At 41.2% G+C, this 19,606-nt stretch overlaps 1 protein-coding gene across 1 annotated transcript in view; it reads left to right on the plus strand.

Annotated features, from left to right (window-relative positions):
* The first annotated feature begins 14,763 nt into the window (after nucleotides 1-14,763).
* Nucleotides 14,764-19,606, plus strand: part of LOC111161989 (filaggrin-2-like) — a 110,024-nt gene continuing 105,181 nt past the window's right edge. The window contains exons 1-3 of the mRNA XM_022526116.1: nucleotides 14,764-14,812; nucleotides 15,921-16,080; nucleotides 16,843-19,606. The exon at nucleotides 16,843-19,606 is cut by the window's right edge and continues 538 nt beyond it. Coding sequence (XP_022381824.1) covers nucleotides 15,943-16,080; nucleotides 16,843-19,606 — 2,902 coding nt within the window. The 5' untranslated portion in view covers nucleotides 14,764-14,812; nucleotides 15,921-15,942. The remainder of the gene's footprint in view (nucleotides 14,813-15,920; nucleotides 16,081-16,842) is intronic.

Here is a 19,606-nt window from a genome sequence, read left to right on the forward strand (position 1 = left end):
AAGTGGATCCCCTGGGCCTGGGGCACCAAGGAGACTGATAGTGGTGGAGTGTCTGGAACTGGAGGGGGACAGGTATAGACGGCCTTGGGGATGTGTATGGAGGAGGCAGGACCAGCTTAGCTTTGGAATCTCCAGCTGAAATCTGTGGAGGCTGGGGCTTCTGTCAGTCTTTTTGGGCCACTTGGATGAGGCAATTAAGACCCTGGCCTGTCCCTGCCTATTGCAAGCAAATTGCACCCAGGGGGGAGGGTCTGGAAAATTTCTAGCCAGGAGACAATGCATGGAAACTAGTCGAGGTGTCCTGGCTCCCCTGTTACAACTAGCCACACCTGATGAACTGTTGGAACATCTAATGTCCTTTTTGAAGCCCATCCAACATTAAAGGTGGGTCATTCTGGGACGCCTGGGTGGCTCAGTTGGTTAAGCAGCTGCCTTCGGCTCAGGTCCTGATCCCAGCGTCCTGGGATTCAGTCCCACATCAGGCTCCTTGCTTGGCGGGGAGCCTGCTTCTCCCTCTGCCTCTGCCTGCCACTCTGTCTGCCTGTGCTCGCTCTCTCTATCTCTCTCTCTCTGACTAATAAATTTAAAAAAAAAAAAAGGTGGGTCATTCTAACTCACATAGGGTTTTCAATTTGCCAGGTTACACCTTAAGTGCATAGTCTTCTGAAAAACCCTTTCTGGAATTTTTGATCATACATTCTAGGACTGTAAGTTTACTCTGCCTGATCCCACAGTGATGTTCCCTTGTGCAGTGGTGCAGATACAAAGTGTTGTGGGTGCCCCACCAGAGGAAAGATCAATCAGATGGCTGCCTGTCCACCCTCCCAGAGGAGACTTGGGTGACTCTTAGCCATAGCAAGTCCATATAAACCCTGGACTGATGCCCCAAAGGGCTTGCCATAGACCCTATGAAGTCACCACAGAAAGATGTTGGGGCTCACTCAGACTCTGTAGTCTCAAGACCTTGGAGCCACAGAATCAGTCCGTCTGAAAAGTCAGGTCAAATGCACATTCACTCATGCATTCACACTGAAGTTATTACACTTCCTCCCTCCCCAGGAGGCCCTGACCTGTGGAATTCCTTTTGGAAATTCCTTTCTGTCCCCCCTTTTGGGGGGTTCTTGACCTGAAGGCCCTCCCCCCAAGAAGCCCTACCTGTGGAATTCCTTTCAGAAATTCCTTTCTGTCCCCCCTTTCAGGGAGTTTCCTGATCTGAGGGACCTCCCTCCCTAGCAAGCCCTTCGTGTGAGACCTCTAGGAGGTCTCTGGGAGGTGATCAAGCTCCCACTTCCACCCTGACAGGTGGGTCTAACTAGCCCTGGGGCCCCAGGCCTTATGGGAATCTGATGTTGGAACCAGATGCTCACCTGCCAAGTCTCTTTTGAGCCTGGTGGGAACCACAGAGTGGAGCCAGTCCGAGGCAACCAGGTGGGAGACTGCCAAAGATTAGGCAGGGTGTGCCTTCCCCAATACAACCCCTCATTCCATCACCACCCTGCCATTGCCCCCAAACCGATGGCAACAATGGGTCAGAGCAGTTGGGTTCCCAGTCAGGGAACCAAATGTTATGGAACACAGCCTGGATCCTGAACAAAAAAACCAAGTGGCACTCAGAGACCTTGGAGGATTGGAGGTTTAAATTACACCGGTGGGCTCAGAGGAGAGCAATATCTCAAGGTCTGAGCCCAAGCAAAAACAAAGGGGATAGCTTAGACACTTTTACCTTCATATCTGTGCCACTCTTGTGACTGCAGCTGGGGCTGATGGAGCTAGGGGAAGACCTGGAATGGCCTTGGGGCCAGGACTGGGACTCCCCTGCTGGATTGGTCAGCCACTTCAGAACACAGATTTTCCTTATCACAATGTCCTTCCATGGAGCAGACTTCTAAAACTTCTGATTTTGTTCTCCATTGCTCTCTCACTTGCCAGGAGCTGGCCCCTCCCCCCACAATCTATTTTCCCATATATCACCTCAGATTCACTTCTCTGCACGTCCTATCTCCCAGAAAGTGGTCCCTTTTCTGTTCATAGAACTGCTGCTATTCTTCTCTTCAATCTCCTGTTGAGTTTGTAGGTGTTCAGAATGGTTTGATAACTGTCTAGCTGAATGCCTGGCACCAGATGAAATTTAGGTCTTCTACTCCTCTGCCATCTTGCTCTTCCCCTCTTTAAGTACACTTTAAAGTGAAATGTATTCTGCTGTTGTTGAGTGTTCTATAAATGTCACTTAGGTCAAGTTGGTTGATAGCATTCTTCAAGACTTCTATAAACTTACTGATTTTGTGTCCACTTCTTTTACCCACTATTGAGGGAGTTTTGAAATCTCTGACTATGACTATGTCTTCTTGCAGTTCTATTCAGTTTGGGTTCATATTACACTTAGAATGATATCATCCTTTTGACGAATTGACCCTACCTAGGTTTCCTCTCATGTTGCAGCCTGTAAACTCTCTCTAGGCTTCAAACTGGGGGTCACTTCATTTATTTCCCACATGTTGCATGATATCCAATTCATGAAAATATTTGTTCCATTTTTTTACTAGATTGTAGGTGGCAAAAGTGGTAAGGTAAATTCCAAGCCATATTACTCCATCTTGACCAGAAGTGAAAATCCCAAAAGCAATAACTGGATACAAGTTATTGTATACAAAGGATACAAAGAAGCAATAGCTGTGAAAGAACACTCCAGAGAGAGGAAACTCAGAAGAGAGGCCAGTGTGGTTGCAGCAAAGAGAATAAGGGAAGTAGCAGGGTGAGGTCAGAAACCTAGTAGTCCATCTCAGCCCTTTGGTTTACTCTGAGCAAGACAGGAGACCCTCTAGGGTATTAAGCAGAAGAAAGACATGGTCAGACTTTGGTTTTGAAATGTTCACACTGTCCATTGTTAAGAGTAGGAGCAGCATATCAGTTAGGAGGCTAAGTGTACCCATAAGAAATAGTGGTAATTGAAGTGGGTAGTAACAGTGGTGATGGTGAGAATTGTGCAGATTCTGGTCATAATCTGAAGGTAGAATCAGTAGGATTTGTTGACAGTGTGTCTTTGAGGTGTAAAAGAAAGAAGTCAGGAATAATCTAGAGTTATTTTCATTATACTTTCTCATATTTATCTTGTATATTTTCACAGAGAGTTTTGGGAGTGGCTCTCCTATTATTGTGACTGTGTCTAGAGGATGAGCACTATTGTATATTTGGTACTTTCTCCCCTATTCCTTTTCCAGCGAACCAACAAATATATGCTCCTGTGACTATTTCTTGGGTATAAGAATAAAGTCTATGGGATTGACTCTTGTTTCAAATTGGCTAAGTGTTGAAGTACAGTCCTCTGCCATGAACTTGACAGAGGTATAGTTGAGGACAACCACCAACCTCTGTATTTCTTAGGGCAGGGGCATAGAATCTATATTTAAATTGATATACAAAGGACCTTCCCTTCACTACTATTCCCAAAATAGAGATCCAGTCTGCCTTATCATTCACAATACTATTTGACAAATGGCCCAGCCTAGGCCCTAGATTGCAGGGTTGTGGAATTAAGAGATGAGAGAACCAGTCTTACAGCAGCAGGCAGGATCTGAACTTGGCTGGTATGTACCTGACTCAACCTGCCTCTGGCTTTACTTAAACACCTAAATGGGTTGGGTTTTGCTTCTGCCAAACTCTAGACACTGGCAGGTTTGAGCAGCTTGCTGAACAAAGAAGTGGCTGGACTTGATAGTTCAGCTTTATATGTAGGTAGAGGAAGTTTCTAAAGCTGCAAAATATGCTTCAGTCAGTAAATGTCTCCCTGATATTTATACCAATTTATACAAAACTACTTCTCTATCACAATTCTTTTGAATGGATTAACTGGAGGTTGGATATTAAGGAGGGTACATGATGGTATGAGCAGTGGGTGTTATACACAACAAATGAATCATTGAAAATACAATAAAAACTAAGGACCTATTTTTAAAAAAAAAAAAAGAATTCTTTCTATGTTGGCACCTGGGTGGCTCAGTCAGTTAAGTGTCTGCCTTCAGCTCAAGGTCATGATCCCAGGGTCCTGGGATAGAGTCCCACATTGAGCTCCCTGCTCAGTGGAGAGTCTGGTTCTCCCTCTCCCTCTGATGATCCCCCTGCTTGTACACTCTCACTCTCTCCCTGTCAAATAAACAAAATCTTTTTTTAAAATGTATTTATTTGTCAGAGAGAGAGAGAGCACTGGCAGACGGAGGCAGAAGGAGAAGCAGCCTCCCTGCTGAGCAAGGAGCCTGATGTGGAACTCGATCCCAGGACGCTGGGATCATGACCTGAGCCGAAGGCAGCTGCTTAAACAACTGAGCCACCCAGACGTCCCTAAACAAAATCTTTTTTTAATAAAAAAGATGTTTTTTAATCCTTATGCTTTTGTTTTTTATTCTTTGTGCTCCACATGGACCATAAGGAATAACATGAAGGACATTAGAAGGAAAGGAAAAGTGAATTGGGGGAAATCGGAGGGGGAGACAAAGCATGAGAGACAATGAACTCTGAGAAAGAAGCAGGGTTTTGGAAAGGATGGGTGTAGGGGAATAAGTGAGCCTGGTGGTGGGTATTAAGGAGGGCACTTAGTTCATGGAGCACTGGGTGTGGTGCATAAACAATGAGTCTTGGAACACTGAAAAAATAAAAATAATAATAAAATAAGATAAAAATAAAAAGTTATACAAAATTTAAAAAATAAAAATTAAAAGTTTTTTAAATTTTTATTTACTTTTTAAATTTCTTTTCAGTGTTCCAGAATTCATTGTTTATGCACCACACCCAGTGCTCCATGCAATATGTGCCCTCCGTAATACCCACCAGCAGGCTCACCCAACCTCGCAACACCCTTCCCTCCAAAACCCTCAGTTTGTTTCTCAGAGTCCACCATCTCTCATGGTTCATCTCCCCCTCTAATTTCCCCAAACTCACTTCTCCTCTTCATCTCCCCACATCCTCCGTGTTATTCCTTATGCTCCACAAATAAGCAAAACCATATGATAATTGACTCTCTCTGCTTGACTTATTTCACTCACCATAATCTCTTCCAGTCCCGTCCATGTTGATACAAGAACTGGGTATTCATCTTTTCTGATGGAGGCATAATACTCCATAGCATATAAGGACCATATCTTCTTTATCCATTCATCTGTTGAAGGGCATCTTGAATCTTTCCACAGTTTGGTGACTGTGGCCATTGCTGCTATAAACATTGGGATACAGATGGCCCATCTTTTCATTACATCTGTATCTTTGGGGTAGATACCCAGTAGTCAATTGCAGGGTCATAGGGTAACCCTATTTTTAATTTCTTAAGGAATATCCACACTGTTTTCCAAAGTGGCTGTGCCAACTTGCATTCCCACCAACAGTGCAAGAGGATTCGCCTTTCTCCACATCCTTTCCAACACATGTTGTTTACTGTCTTGTTATTTTTGGCCATTCTAACAGGTGTAAGTTGGTATTAAGGTGGTATTTCAATGTGGTTTTGATTTGAATCTCCCTGATGCCTAATGATGATGAACATTTTTTCATGTGTCTGTTAGCCATTTGTATGTCTTCATTGGAGAAGTGTCTGTTCATATCTTCTGTCCATTTTTTGACATGATTATCTGTTTCCTGTGTGTTGAGTTTGAGCAGTTCTTTATAAATCTTGGATATCAGCCCTTTGTCTGTACTGTCATTTGCTAATATCTTCTCCCATTCCGTGGGTTGCCTCTTTGTTTTGTTGACTGTTTCCTGTGCTGTACAGAAGCTTTTGATCTTGATGAAGTCCCAAAAGTTCATTTTTGCTTTTGTTTCCTTTGCCTTTGGAGACATATCTTGAAAGAAGTTTCTGTGGCTGATGTCGAAGAGGTTACTGCCTATGTTCTGCTCATGTTCAGGATTCTGATGGATTCCTGCCTCATGTTGAGGTCTTTTATCCATTTAGAGTTTATTTTGTGTATGGTGTAAGATAATGGTCAACTTTCATTCTTCTACACACACACACACACACACACACACACAAACACACACATTTTATTTATGGAGTACCTGAGTGGCTCAGTCATTAAGCATGTACCTTCAGCTCAGGTCATGATCCCAGGGTCCTGAGATCAAGCCCCATATTGGGCTCCCTGTTCAGCAGGGAGACTGCTTCTCCCTCTTCACCTCCCTTGCACTTGTATTCCCTCTCTTGCTATCTCTGTCATAAATAAAGATTTTATTTATTTTAGAGAGAGCAAAAGCAATCACAGAGGGAGAGGGATCACAGAGGCAGAGGAAGAAAGAGACTTGTCACTGAGTGGAGAGCCCGATGTGAGGCTCGATCCCAAGATCCTGAGATCATGACCTGATCTGAAGGCAGATGCTCAACCAACTGAGCCACCAAGGCACCCCAATACATAAAATCTTTAAAAAAATAATTCTATGGGAGTAGGAGGGTAAAAGACATTAAGGAATCCATAAATCCATAATCCATTACAGATTGCCAGACATCTGGCTTCTTTGTGAAAGAAGAGACAGAAAGATTTTTCTACTTATAAAGCTCCATGGTCTCTAGATTTGGGGAAAGAAAGCATTTCTGGTAAAGATGAGGTGCGTAAGAACCATAGGCAACCAATCAGGAAGGGACTTCCAGGGGCTAGCACATAATCAGAAAAAGAAAGGTTATATATTAGAAAAGCAGAATAAATGCACCATATCACTCCCCATCCCTCAGAGTAGATCAGTTATAGAGTGAATGGAAGAGAAAGAAGATGATCTATGTACCCTACAGGCAAATCTCAATCCTGTGCTTTGACCTGTTGCAAAAAAATAAATAGGTTTCATCTGAGGATCCTATCCTCATTATGAACAGATTTTGTGTCATCATCATCACCACCAAAAACAGCATCAAGATTATTGGCATTATAATTACTTTTAATCAATGTGACACACTAGCCAACTGGGCCAGAATGAGAAGCTGATTAATCCAGAGCACAGTAACTTACATATAATTTTGGCTCTCAAAACAAACTGGTAAGAGGGACACCCACGTTGATGATATAATCCACAAAATGGACACAGAAAATAATATTTCAAGCAAATGCCAAAAAAAAAAATAGATGGGCTTGTTCGTTTTTTTTTTTTTAAGTTTAAAAAAGTAGCAATTTCTGCCTCCTTTTTTTATTTTTTTTATCATTTTTTTAATTTATTTTCAGCGTAACAGTACTCATTGGTTTTTGTACCACACCCAGTGCTCCATGCAGTCCGTGCCCTCTCTAATACCCACCACCTGGTTCCCCCAACCTCCCACCCCCCCACCTCTTCAAACCCTTCAGATTGTTTTTCTGCCTCTTTTTTAATTTAAATTCAATTAGCCAAGGTATAGTACATCATTAATTTTTTATATTAATGTTCAATGATTCATTAGTTGAATATAACATGCAGTGCTCATCATTTCACATGCCCTCTTTGCCTTTTACTGAATGGTTACTTTGTTTCAGGCATTCAAATTAATTCTTCTAAATTTTATAACTACCCTGAAGGAAATTCCCCATATTTACAGAAATATTAAGTCACATAACTAATGAGTGACAGAGGCAGGATTCCAACCCAGATTTGTCAAATTCCAAGGTTTATGTTCTTAATCACTAGGCTAAACAAGTTTGCTAATAGATTGTGTTTTAGTCTTTAGGGAGAACCCAAGAAACATTCCTTCAAGAGTCCTACCCTGTGTTTGCCCTGAATTATTCTGCATGGACCAGACTTAGGAAATGTGTGTGAGAAAGGCCCTGGCAGAGGTCTAGGCTAAGAGCCTCTCCTCTTGTATCAAAGACCTCAAGCCCCACTCTCCACGAATCCATCTGCCTCTCCAGCCATAACCATCTCAAAAATGAGTAGAATATCATCTTTGAACATCTTAAAAAGCTAAGTATTTGTTTCCCTAAACAAGAGGTCCTGGACCTTCAGGAAACAATACTATTCCACAGGTCTTTGACCTGCACAGAACCAGGTGGCAGTGGGTGAAGCAACTGGATTAGAGGTCAATCCCGTATTCATCCTTTAATAGTTAACATAAAGTAATTACTCTCTCTGCCCTTTGCAATTACTTTGATAAGCTGGTAAAAATACCAGTCCCCAAGGAAGAAACCTCCTACTAAAATAAAAATGAGACACTCCACATCAAAATGAGACACTCCACATCACAACATATGTTGTGACAAGCACTGGGTGTTATACACAACTAATGAATTGTTAAACACTACTTCAAAAACTAATGATGCGCTATATACTGGCTAACTGAACATAATAAAAATTTAAATTTAATTTTAAAAATAAATTTATTAACATAAAAAATAAGACACTGCAGATATGGTTTTTCATAAATCTCACTTTGTTATCCTTCCTTTTGGAGTCCCGATGGTCAGAGGTGATTTAAACTGACTAATCCCAGATGGCTCAAGCTCTGAAACATGGTGTCAGAAGCAAGGAATTAGCACATGGGTGGAGTAACTATATTTATAATACGTAAAATAAATATAATTAACTTTAAAGGGAAACAAATGAAAAAATAAGAAGAAGAAGATTCTACATTTAAGTGAAAAAAATAAAAATAAAAATAAATGCAAAAGGGCGCCTGGGTGGCTCAGTGGGTTGGGCCGCTGCCTTCGGCTCGGGTCATGATCTCAGGGTCCTGGGATCGAGTCCCGCATCGGGCTCTCTGCTCGGCGGGGAGCCTGCTTCCCTCTCTCTCTCTCTCTCTCTCTCTCTCTGCCTGCCTCTCTGTCTGCTTGTGATCTCTCTCTGTAAAATAAATAAATAAAATCTTTAAAATAAATAAATAAATAAATGCAAAAAAGGAAACAAGTGAAATCATCAGAGTTAATGGTAACAATCAATGAAATGAATCAAAAATTAACAAAATCTAAGCCTGATAGCTATAACTCATAGAAGTCCTAGTTTATTTTCTCTAGGGCTATTCAAATATCTCTAGGACTATTCCCAGGCAGCCTAAGATATAATTTTTGTCAATTTCTTCTATCCATGATGCATGAAAAAACAGCCTTATTGGATATTCTAGAGCAAGTCTTCTCTCACTGAACTTCATGGTGATTTAGGGATGAATAGGTACATATTCACATCTATATATTTGTGTGGGCAGATGCACATGTATGCAAATGCACCCTGGGAAATCCCAAATGGCAAATCCTCAATACTTCTTCAAACAGGATAGCACCAATATCAATGAAAGGGAGTGATGGAAAATTCCAGTCTCATAAATAATCCCAAACAAATGTAATTTCGTGGAAGACATACCTAAATCTTCAACAGTTTTCCCAATGACTAAAGCCCATTTTATTTATTTTCATTCTTTCCTTTTTATTTAAATTCAATTAGTGAAGGTATAGTACATCATTAGCTTTTTTTTCCGTACTTAAACTATTTATGATCTTATTTTTTTTAATTTCTTTTCAGCGTAACAGTATTCATTGTTTTTACACCACACCCAGTGCTCCATGCAATCCATGCCCTCTCTAATACCCACCACCTGGTTCCCCCAACCTCCCACCCCTGCCCTTTCAAAACCCTCAGATTGTTTTTCAGAGTCCATAGTCTCTCATGGTACACCTCCCCTTCCAATTTCCCTCAACTCCCTTCTCCTCTCCATCTCCCCTTGTCCTCCATGCTATTTGTTATGCTCCACAAATAAGTGAAACCATATGATAATTGACTCTCCCTGCTTGACTTATTTCACTCAGCATAATCTCTTCCAGTCCTGTCCATGTTGCTACAAAAGTTGGGTATTCATCCTTTCTGATGGAGGCATAATACTCCATAGTGTATATGGACCACATCTTCCTTATCCATTCGTCCGTTGAAGGGCATCTTGGTTCTTCCCACAGTTTGGCGACCGTGGCCATTGCTGCTATAAACATTGGGGTACAGATGGCCCTTCTTTTCACTACATCTCTATCTTTGGGGTAAATACCCAGTAGTGCAATTGCAGGGTCATAGGGAAGCTCTATTTTTAATTTCTTGAGGAATCTCCACACTGTTCTCCAAAGTGGCTGCACCAACTTGCATTCCCACCAACAGTGTAAGAGGATTCCCCTTTCTCCAGTTCTTGATATAATGTTCAGTAATTCATTAGTTGAGTGTATCACTCAGTCCTCATTACACTGAACAAGGGACTCTATATTTTTTAACTTCATGCATTATTCTTTTTATTTACCAAACATGATCCCAAATGCTTTTAAATGATTCCAAAATCAAATTCATGATTAAAATGTCAATACTTTCACCTGCCAAATTATTTTTTTTCTTTTTTAATTTTATATTTTTCAGTGTTCCAAGATCTACCAAATTATATTTAAAAGGACATACTGCTCTAAATGCTTTGAAGAAGGAGCCTCTCCCAACATTTTGGACACATACATACAACCTTTCAGGGAACTTACTTTGGTACATGTTCCAGATTATTTTAAGAAAAAAAATCAGCTGCCTTACTTGTCAATACACAAATTCTAGATAATCTAGTGAATCCTAGAATTTCAGTGCTAATACAAGTTCCTCCCCCTTTTGAGTTAGGTTTATGTAGCCAGGAAGTCTCCAAAATCAGTACTGTCATCACAGGTTATTGATATTGTGACAACAAGAACCATTTAAATATCTGAGACACAGCCTTCAGAAATGGCCCCAAGTAGAATTTAATGAACATCTAGAGGTCCCAGATGGTCATCTCAGTTAGATCTAGACAGAAGTTGCTGAAGCCTCCTATTCCAGACTCAAAGCCTGGGTGTATCTGTCAGCAGCATCTCTTTGTGAGATGATTGCTCCAGCACATGGGTCTTGAGATACCAACAAAATGTGGTAAAATAAAAAAGGAATCTGGGGGCATTCTCATCTGGTGAAGCTAGTGGTTCCACCTTCCTCATGGACTTTTCATAACAGAAATGCAAAACTTCTTTGAAGGCTGGATTCCAACAGTTCATCCCAATTGGCCTCTGATTTCAGTTCAGAAGAGTGGCTACCAGGAGGGAAGAGAGTTAAGAATCATATCCAGGAACCAACACATCCAAATACTACAGATAAACTACTAATCAGATTAAACTTGAGAATAAGAAGGAAAAGAAAAGAGAATGTGTTAAATTCATATCAGGTACTCAGCAATATCCTAATTTTATCTCATCTAATTCCCACATGTCTGATATTATCCTCATTATCTCACAGGTGCAGAAACAGAGACACAAATTTAAAAACTTGCCCAAGGTACTACAGGGAGTGTATTGGAGCTTGTGTATAGAAACAGTCTGTCTAACTACAAAGTCAATGTTCTTCCTACTGCATCATACCATGAGTCAAGAACAGCTCCCTAAACCACTTTTAGAGAAAAGAGGCATTTAATATGCTTTAGTCTCCTAAAGCAGTACCCAGGTATCAGCTCTTAGGAGAGTTCATTGAGAAACCCGAAAATCGGGGCTCCTAAGAGTCCCACCACAGAGAAAGTGCTTGGTTGTTATGACAGGCACAGCCCCACTTGGGCCCTAAGGCAATTCCTCACGGAATTCCATTTGAACATGATAGGAAGCCAAAGCAGAAGTACTTTAACTTAACTCATGCTTGAACAGGATGAGCCATGGAAACAAAATCCAGCTGATATTCAGTGAAGAAAAAAACAAAAGCTGGTACTTCCATAGGTATAATGATAGCTATTTTTAACATTCCAAGTTATTGCTTCTGCCTCAAGACAATCTAATGGCCAATAATGCACCAGGTTCACCAAATGGACCTAAAATTGAAGAGAACTCAGAATAGTATAAATGTGGAATGAGCAGAGAGTGATGAGATAAGTAGAATAGGTCAAGAAGGAGGCCCAGATCCAGAGAAATGGTATAGCTGAGACTGCACCCTAGCTCCAGGCTCCAGGATTCTGCTTCACTGGACTAAACTGTCTTTCAGAACCCAGGCAGGCAAAAATCTCTGCAGGTGTCATCCAATCAATTCTTAGAGATCATCACTTTGGTTCCTTTCCAAAAAGTGGAGCTCTGGTAGGACCCTAACTGTTTCTGAGAGTTCCAGCTGAAATGGTCTGACATGGATCCTCTTGTGGACCACTAACACCTCTTTGTGCTTATTACAGAGGGAAAACTGAAGCACTGCCAAGTGAGGTAAATTATTTAAGAACACAGATACCATGACAAGCCTGACTTGGTTGCACAACTCCATAATGATACTAAAAACAACTTAATTGTACAACTTAAAAGGTTGAATTTTATGGTGTGTAAATTAATCTCAATAAAACTGTTATTTTTTAAATAAAAATAATCATGAGTTATCATGCTTTACACAGAAAAGTAGTAATTCTGCCTTTAAAGCAGCCAGCTACTGTTGGCCTCTAACTTAATTTTACCAACATGATTGAGAGCCTCCTACATGTGATATTATCTTAAGCAACCTCCACTAATGAGGTCAGTGTTATTATTCCCACTTTTATAAAGTTGGAAAACTGAGGCTCAGAGGATTAAAGAACTTTCCAAGGAACATAACCAGGAAATGATAGAGCTCAGATTGGAGCTCAAAATCATTCTCACTGCTATTCTTCCCCTGTTAGCAAGTCAGAAGAAGAAGAGAAACCTGAACACACAGAACATACAAGAGTGCATAGTGGAGTTCCAAAGAGGCAAGCAATGGAACTGGCTTCAAAGTTCTAAGCTGGAGTTACCATGCAAGTGGGGCTTTAAAACCTGTCTTGGTGTGGAGTCTGGGCTCTGAAAAATCTCCCTGACATTGCAGTCATCTCAGCAAAAACAAGCACAGCTCCAAAAGATGCCTACCATTGAAAATGACCACAGTATCCAGGGGACAATACAACTTTCTGCATGGCCATTTTGGTGTAGGGCTCCCTGGCTATGAGAGTAATGGGTATATCTCAGTGATGTAACCATTATTTTGTGAACAGAGACCCATTCTAAGTATTTACTAAATTCTAGGCACTATCTAGATAGTGGGGTGAATAATTTAAGATGGCTTCCCTGGAGGATCACCCTGATAGGAATCAACCTTCCTCACCCCCAAGTATGTCCTATAGATGTGGTTATAGATGTGCCCAACTTTCAGAAATAGCATGGGTTTCTGTCTCAGTGCTCCCAATTACTAGCCTTGATTTTGGACAAATTATTAAATTTCTCTATGCTTTCATTACCTTATTTGTAAAATGAGAATGGCATTAATATTGACCTTACAGAGTTACTGTAAAGAATAAATAGATAAGGGCACCTGGGTGGCTCAGTTAGTTAAGTATCTGCCTTCAGCTCAGATCATGATCCCAGTGTCCTAGAATCAAGTCCCACATTGAGCTCCTTGCTCAGAGGGGATGCTGCTTCTCCCTCTGCCTGCCACTCCCCCTGCTTGTGTCTGCTCTCTCTCTCTCTCTCTTTCAGTCAAGTAAGTAAATAAATTCTTTTCAAAAAAACTTTAAAAAAAGAATAAATAAATATGTAAAGCCAGCATGCCTAGAAGATAGAGAAGATAGTAAGTACTTAAGTAATGACAGCTGTTATCTTCAGCAGAAGCAGAAGAATCATCACCTGGTGGTAAAGTACAGAATAGCTGCATCTCCATGCCTAATACAACTTTCTGATCATTTTCACTTCTGTAAGATATTATATTTGATAGATTTTATATCTATAAATGACATTTGCCCAAGGGCCTAGGTCCAAAGCTGCCAGATAACCAATGGATAGCAAGATGACAGAAAAAAATCCCAAGAAGAAAGTTCACTCTAGATTCACCCTGAACAGTTCTTAAAACATCACTTTTGTGTATAACCTATTAATGCATACTTTTGTAGCTTAGAAAAAAGCCTTCATGGGGCCAAAGAATATTTCTTTTTTTATTATGTTAAGTTATTCAGTACATATTCAGTACATAGTTTTTATCTTGTCTTCCTGGCTGACCGTACTCCATATATCACTCTTTTGTACTTTTTGTGCTTGGGTGGGCCTGACACTCCTAAAATAGTGCATAAATTTTCTACATAATAGGTGTATGTGATAGATATACAGAGGTAAGCTAATATGATGGTTAAGGAGGGCATGTATTGCATGGAGCACTGGGTGTGGTGCATAAACAATGGATCTTGGAACACTGAAAAAAATAAAATTTAAAAAAAGAGAGAAACGACCTTATAATAAGGCAGCTACAGATTCAAACCCCAATTCTTCCAACTACAGACTGTGTGACCTTGAAGAAGACTCATGCTTCTTAATGATTTCTCATGGAATAAACAATCAAACCTCATAGAAATCTTATAAAGATTAAATGAGATGAAATTTGAAAAATATTCAGCACAATATCGAACACATAGTAAATTCTCAATAACTGGTAGTTATTATTATTGCAAAAAAGATATCAATTAGGTAAGGCTCATGGCCTATGTTCATTTTCAATTGAATATGCATTCACTGCACAGATATCAAGTATCTTACACTTCATTACTTATTGTGGGTACTAAATAAAAGGAATGAACTACACGAGTCCTCAAAAATATATTCTCTGATTTTCACAAGTGTATGACCCTGAAAAAAGTGTCCTACAACATGTCCTCATACTGGAAGTTGAACCAGCACCATCCTTTTTGCAATCACCTCAAAGATAAGAATGTGAAGAAGTGGGAAGATAAACATGACAGAGGTGGGGTTAGATTTGATTAGAAATGAATCAGTAGTCCATCCCACAGAGGAGAGCACCCACACATTTTAAGCTATATAAAGGCCACTATCTCAATCCACTGGTCACCCTGCAAGCTGCATCAGGATTTATCCTACGTGTTCCTTTGGTGAACCAGGTGAGAGAAAATTCATCCAGCTACATTGATGGATATTTGGTTGATTGTTGTCCACATTAGAAATTCAGGAGTAAGAGTTAAGTCAGAGTTACTATATATTTGGCCATTTAATTCTTGTTTCTTTTTCTTTTCTTTTTGTTTATTTATTTGGTTAGTTTCATTTATCCTGGGGTCTTTTTAGAATAAATTTCTTATTGCCAAGATGAATAATGCAAGAAATTCACCTTCTTCTAGACTATTCCACACTCTCTTCCTAGTCTTTTGTATGCCATTTTTTTTCCTGGGTTGGCCAGCTGAAGTAGAGAGGAGGCCAGCACTGGTGTAGAGTCCCTTCCCTGTTCAATGTCAGTGCCTCAGTCTCTAAGATCCAGTCATCCACTAGGAAACGTACTGTCTGCATTGCTGAGCCTTTCTCCCTGGTTATTGAAAAAGAATAAGATTGAAGTGTTTAGTTGAAGCTGAGATTAGGATAGTTCCTGAGCTCTTCTGAGGTTCTCATGGTTCTGAATCACCAAGGTAATGGGTAACTTGCTCATTGTTTATTTGCTGAAGGCCTTAACAATCCTGTTTAGTCTCTAGTGTCCAGAGGAGAAATGGTTATGATATAAGGTCTGTCACTTTTGACTCAAAAGAACCAGTGAAACTAACCAGAGAGACTGGGACAATACATCTGTGTGGTTCTAGAAACTGTGGAAGCTCCAGCACAACACCCAGAACACCAAAGTACACAAAGTGTAGAGACATTATGTAAGGACTATATTCATCCAGGACATAGAGATCAGAGCTCTAATCCTAGTTCAGTCAGCAACAATGACTTGATCTTATCTAAGTAACTCAAAATTAACAATTTTCACTGTATTGAAAGATCCCTAACTCATCCTTACGTGTTGAAGTATTTTAGGTGTTTTTTTTTTAATTTCTTTTCAGCATAACAGAATTCTTTGTTTATGCACCACATCCAGTTCTCCATGCAATACAATAGTATTTTAGGTTTAAAAGAGACAAGAGATTTGAAAAATCATCATGATTATTATTAAAATCAGAATTGTTTCTAAATTTTTAAAAAAGAACATGAATAATAGCATCTTTTGTTTCTTTTTTTCTACAGGTTCACTTAAACTTGCAAAAAGATGACTGACCTCTTGAGAAGTGTTGTCACGGTCATTGATGTTTTCTACAAATACACCAAGCAAGATGGGGAATGTGGCACACTGAGCAAGGATGAACTAAAGGAACTTCTGGAGAAAGAGTTCCGTCCAATTCTGAAGGTGAGAATCCATACACCAGGACTGAAGGCTTCTAGGGTCTTGTAAATTCTCTGTTATGTGACCAAAGATTAGCTAAAAAGTACACACTCTCAATGGTTTTTGAACCAACTCTAGGAGTGTACTTTTCGGGGACATCAGAAAGTCTTCTGGGACATTATTTTTAGAAAGGTGAAGGTTTTTTCATTTTCCTGTGCATATCCACCATGTAGGCCTTCAGACTTTTTCATGCCTCCAGGTTTCCCCTTCTGAAAAAAAACAGAATATAAATGTGTGCTAAAACATAAGAGATTGCCCTTTCAAATTTGGGATAAAAAGTATAGAGACGGAAACATCTACAGGGAGAGCTGAGCAAGTAGCCAGGATGACTAAAAACTGCAAACAAGAGAGTATTTCTTCCATCTACTTGGGAAGAACTCAGCTATTACCTTTAAAATGATAGATTCTAACAGAATATATCAGCATATAATGTTTAAAATGCATGTAAAACTAAAATATACCAGGTACCAATTTGATGCTATACCTGAGTACTAGTCCCCTAGCTGAGGTCCTTGAGCTGTATTCTGCTGGGATTCCCGATAGATTTTATTCTTTTCCATTACTTCTTCTCACCTGCTGGGTCCTATTAGGCTGATTTAGTTTAAAGTAACACTTGACTGGATTTAAAATACCTAATGTTAAACATCCACAGCTCTACCTGAATATGTTACCTTCCTATGTGGGCTAGGCTGACTAGGTCTTCTTTGGTATGTCACCTATATACAGAACCCAGATGATCCAGATACAGTGGATGTTATCATGCACATGCTAGATCGAGATCATGACCGAAGACTGGACTTTACTGAGTTTCTTCTGATGGTATTCAAGCTGGCTATGGCCTGCAACAAGGTTCTCAGCAAAGAATACTGCAAAGCTTCAGGGTCAAAGAAGCATGGCCATGGTCATCGACACCAAAAGGAAGAAAGTGAAACAGAAGAGGAAGAAGAAGACACACCAGGACAGAAATCAGGTTACAGACATTCAAGATGGAGTGAGGGAGAGGAGCATGGTTATGGTTCTGAGGGCTTAAGGGGAGCTAGGAAACATAGACATGGGTCAAACTCCAAGAGGCTGGGAAGGCAAGGTGATTTATCTAGCTCAGGAAACCAAGAGCAATTTGAGAAAAGACACCATTGGTCTAGCTCTGGTCACTCATGGAGTAGTGGCAAAGAAAGACATGGTTCCAGCTCTGAGGAGCTGGGAGAAAGAAGAAACAAGTCACACATTAGCCCCTCTAGGGAATCCGAGAAGGAATATGAATCTGGATCTAGATTAAAGAGCAGGAGAAGGAAAGGTCATAGTGGTCTGTCACATGGATTGGATGCTAGTGGACATGAATCAAACTCTACTCAGTCAAGACAGAGTGGAGGACAAAAGCTTGGATCTAGTTCTAGAGGCTCAGGAGACAATGGAAGGCAAAACTATGTATGCGGTTCCAGCAACTCATGTGGGTGTGGAAGGCCACAAAATGTTTCTACTTCTTGTCAGAAAGGTAGATTTGGAGGGCAAGGAAATCAATCTAACTGTACCCAGTCAGGATGTCAGTCAGGAAGTAGTGGTGGACTAGGTCATGGATGTATTTCAGGTCAGTGCTCTGGATATGGTCAATATGAGTCTAGCTCCTGCAGCCAGTCTTCTAGTCAGGAAGAATATGGATCTAGAGCATGTGGTCAAACACAGAACTGTGGAAAACAACAGAGAACAGGTTCAAGTCAGTCCTCTTGCTGTGAACAATATGAGTCTGGAACAAGTCTGCCTTCTAGCTATGGTCAACATGGACATGGTTCTTGTGGACACTTTTCAAACTCTCATCAAAAAGGGTCAGGTTCAAGTGAATTTTCTAAATGTGGACAACATGGGTCTGGCTCTGGGCAGTCCTCTGGCTTTGGACAACACAGATCAGGCTCAGGTCAATCCACTAACTTTGGATATGGCTCTGGTTCATGCCAGACCTCTGGTTTTGGACAACATGAGTCTGGCTCAGGACAGTCCTCTTGCTTTGGCCAACATGGGTCAAGCTCAGGACAGGCCTCTGGCTTTATCCAGCATAGGTCTGGCTCAGGAAAGTCCTCTGGCTATGAACAATATGAATCCAGCTCAGGTCAGTCTTCTAGCTTTGGAAAACAGGAATATGGTTCAGGACAGTCCTCTGGTTTGGGTCAGCATGGGTCTACCTCAGGACAGTCCTCTGGTGTTGGAAAACATGGGTCTGGCTCAGAGCACTCATCTGGTGCGAAACAGACCTCCGGCTTGGGAGAACACAGAACTGGCTCAGGACAGTCCTTTGGTTCTGGACAACATGGGTCTGGTTCTCATCAATCTACCTCTGCAAAACATAGATATGGCTCAGGTCAATCTTCTAGCTTTGGATATGGATCTAGTAAACATCACTCTCCTGCCTCTGGGACTGGCTCAGGTCATTCTTTGGAATTTGAACAACATGAGTCTAGATCAGGTCAGTCTACCTACGGCAAACATGCTTCCAGGTCAAGGAAATCCTCCAGTTCTGGCTCTAGGTCATCCTCAGGCAAGTCCTCTACACATAGTCAATATGGATCCAACTCAAGGCAGTCATCTAGCTATGATCAACATGAATTGACCTCAGGTCAATCCTCTGGCTATGATAAACATGAATCTAGGGTACAGGAAAAAGAACACTATGAGACTAGTTCAGGAAAAGGGTCTCCCAAATCTGGAACAATATCAGATTCAGCTGAGAATCAAACTAGGGAAAGAGATGAAGGGAGACAGGGAAAAACTGAAGGACAGTCAGGAGAGAGGAGTATACATGGCCACTCCAGTCATGGACAAGCCACCAGGACAGAATCCAGTAAGAATAACAGAAGGGATTCTAGTGTCAGTGAGAACAGTGACAGTGAAAGGCACTCAGGAGCACCACAGACACACGCAGGTTCCTCTCATAGTCACTCAGGATCTCAACATGGAGAGTCAGGAACCACAGCTAGCGGGAGACAGGGCCAGTCAGGAGACACCAGGGGACATAGTGAGTCTCGACATGATCAAGCCACCAGGACAGAATCCAGTAGGACTAGAAGAAGGGGAAATACTGTCAGTGATTCCAGTGACACTGAAAGGCACTCAGGAACCTCACAGACACACGCAGGATCCCCTCATAGCCACTCTGGATCTCAACATGAAGAGTCAGGATCTATAGCTAGAGGGAGACAGGGAACTAGTCATGGCCAGTCAGGAGCTACCAGGGGACATAGTGGGTCTGGGCATGGTCAAGCCACCAGGACAGAATCCAGTAAGAGTACAGGAAGGGGTTCTACTGTCAGTGATTCCAGAGACATTGAAAGGCACTCAGGAGCCCCACAGACACACACAGGATCCCCTCAAAGCCACTCTGGATCTCAACATGGAGAGTCAGGATCCATAGCTAGAGGGAGACAGGGAACTAGTCATGGCCAGTCAGGAGATAGCAGGGGACATAGTGGGTCTGGGCATGGTCAAGCCACCAGGACAGAAT

This window comes from Enhydra lutris, unplaced genomic scaffold, assembly GCF_002288905.1.
Source record: "Enhydra lutris kenyoni isolate GAN:26980312 unplaced genomic scaffold, ASM228890v2 scaffoldscaffold88, whole genome shotgun sequence".
In the NCBI taxonomy this organism is placed as follows: Eukaryota; Metazoa; Chordata; class Mammalia; order Carnivora; family Mustelidae; genus Enhydra; species Enhydra lutris.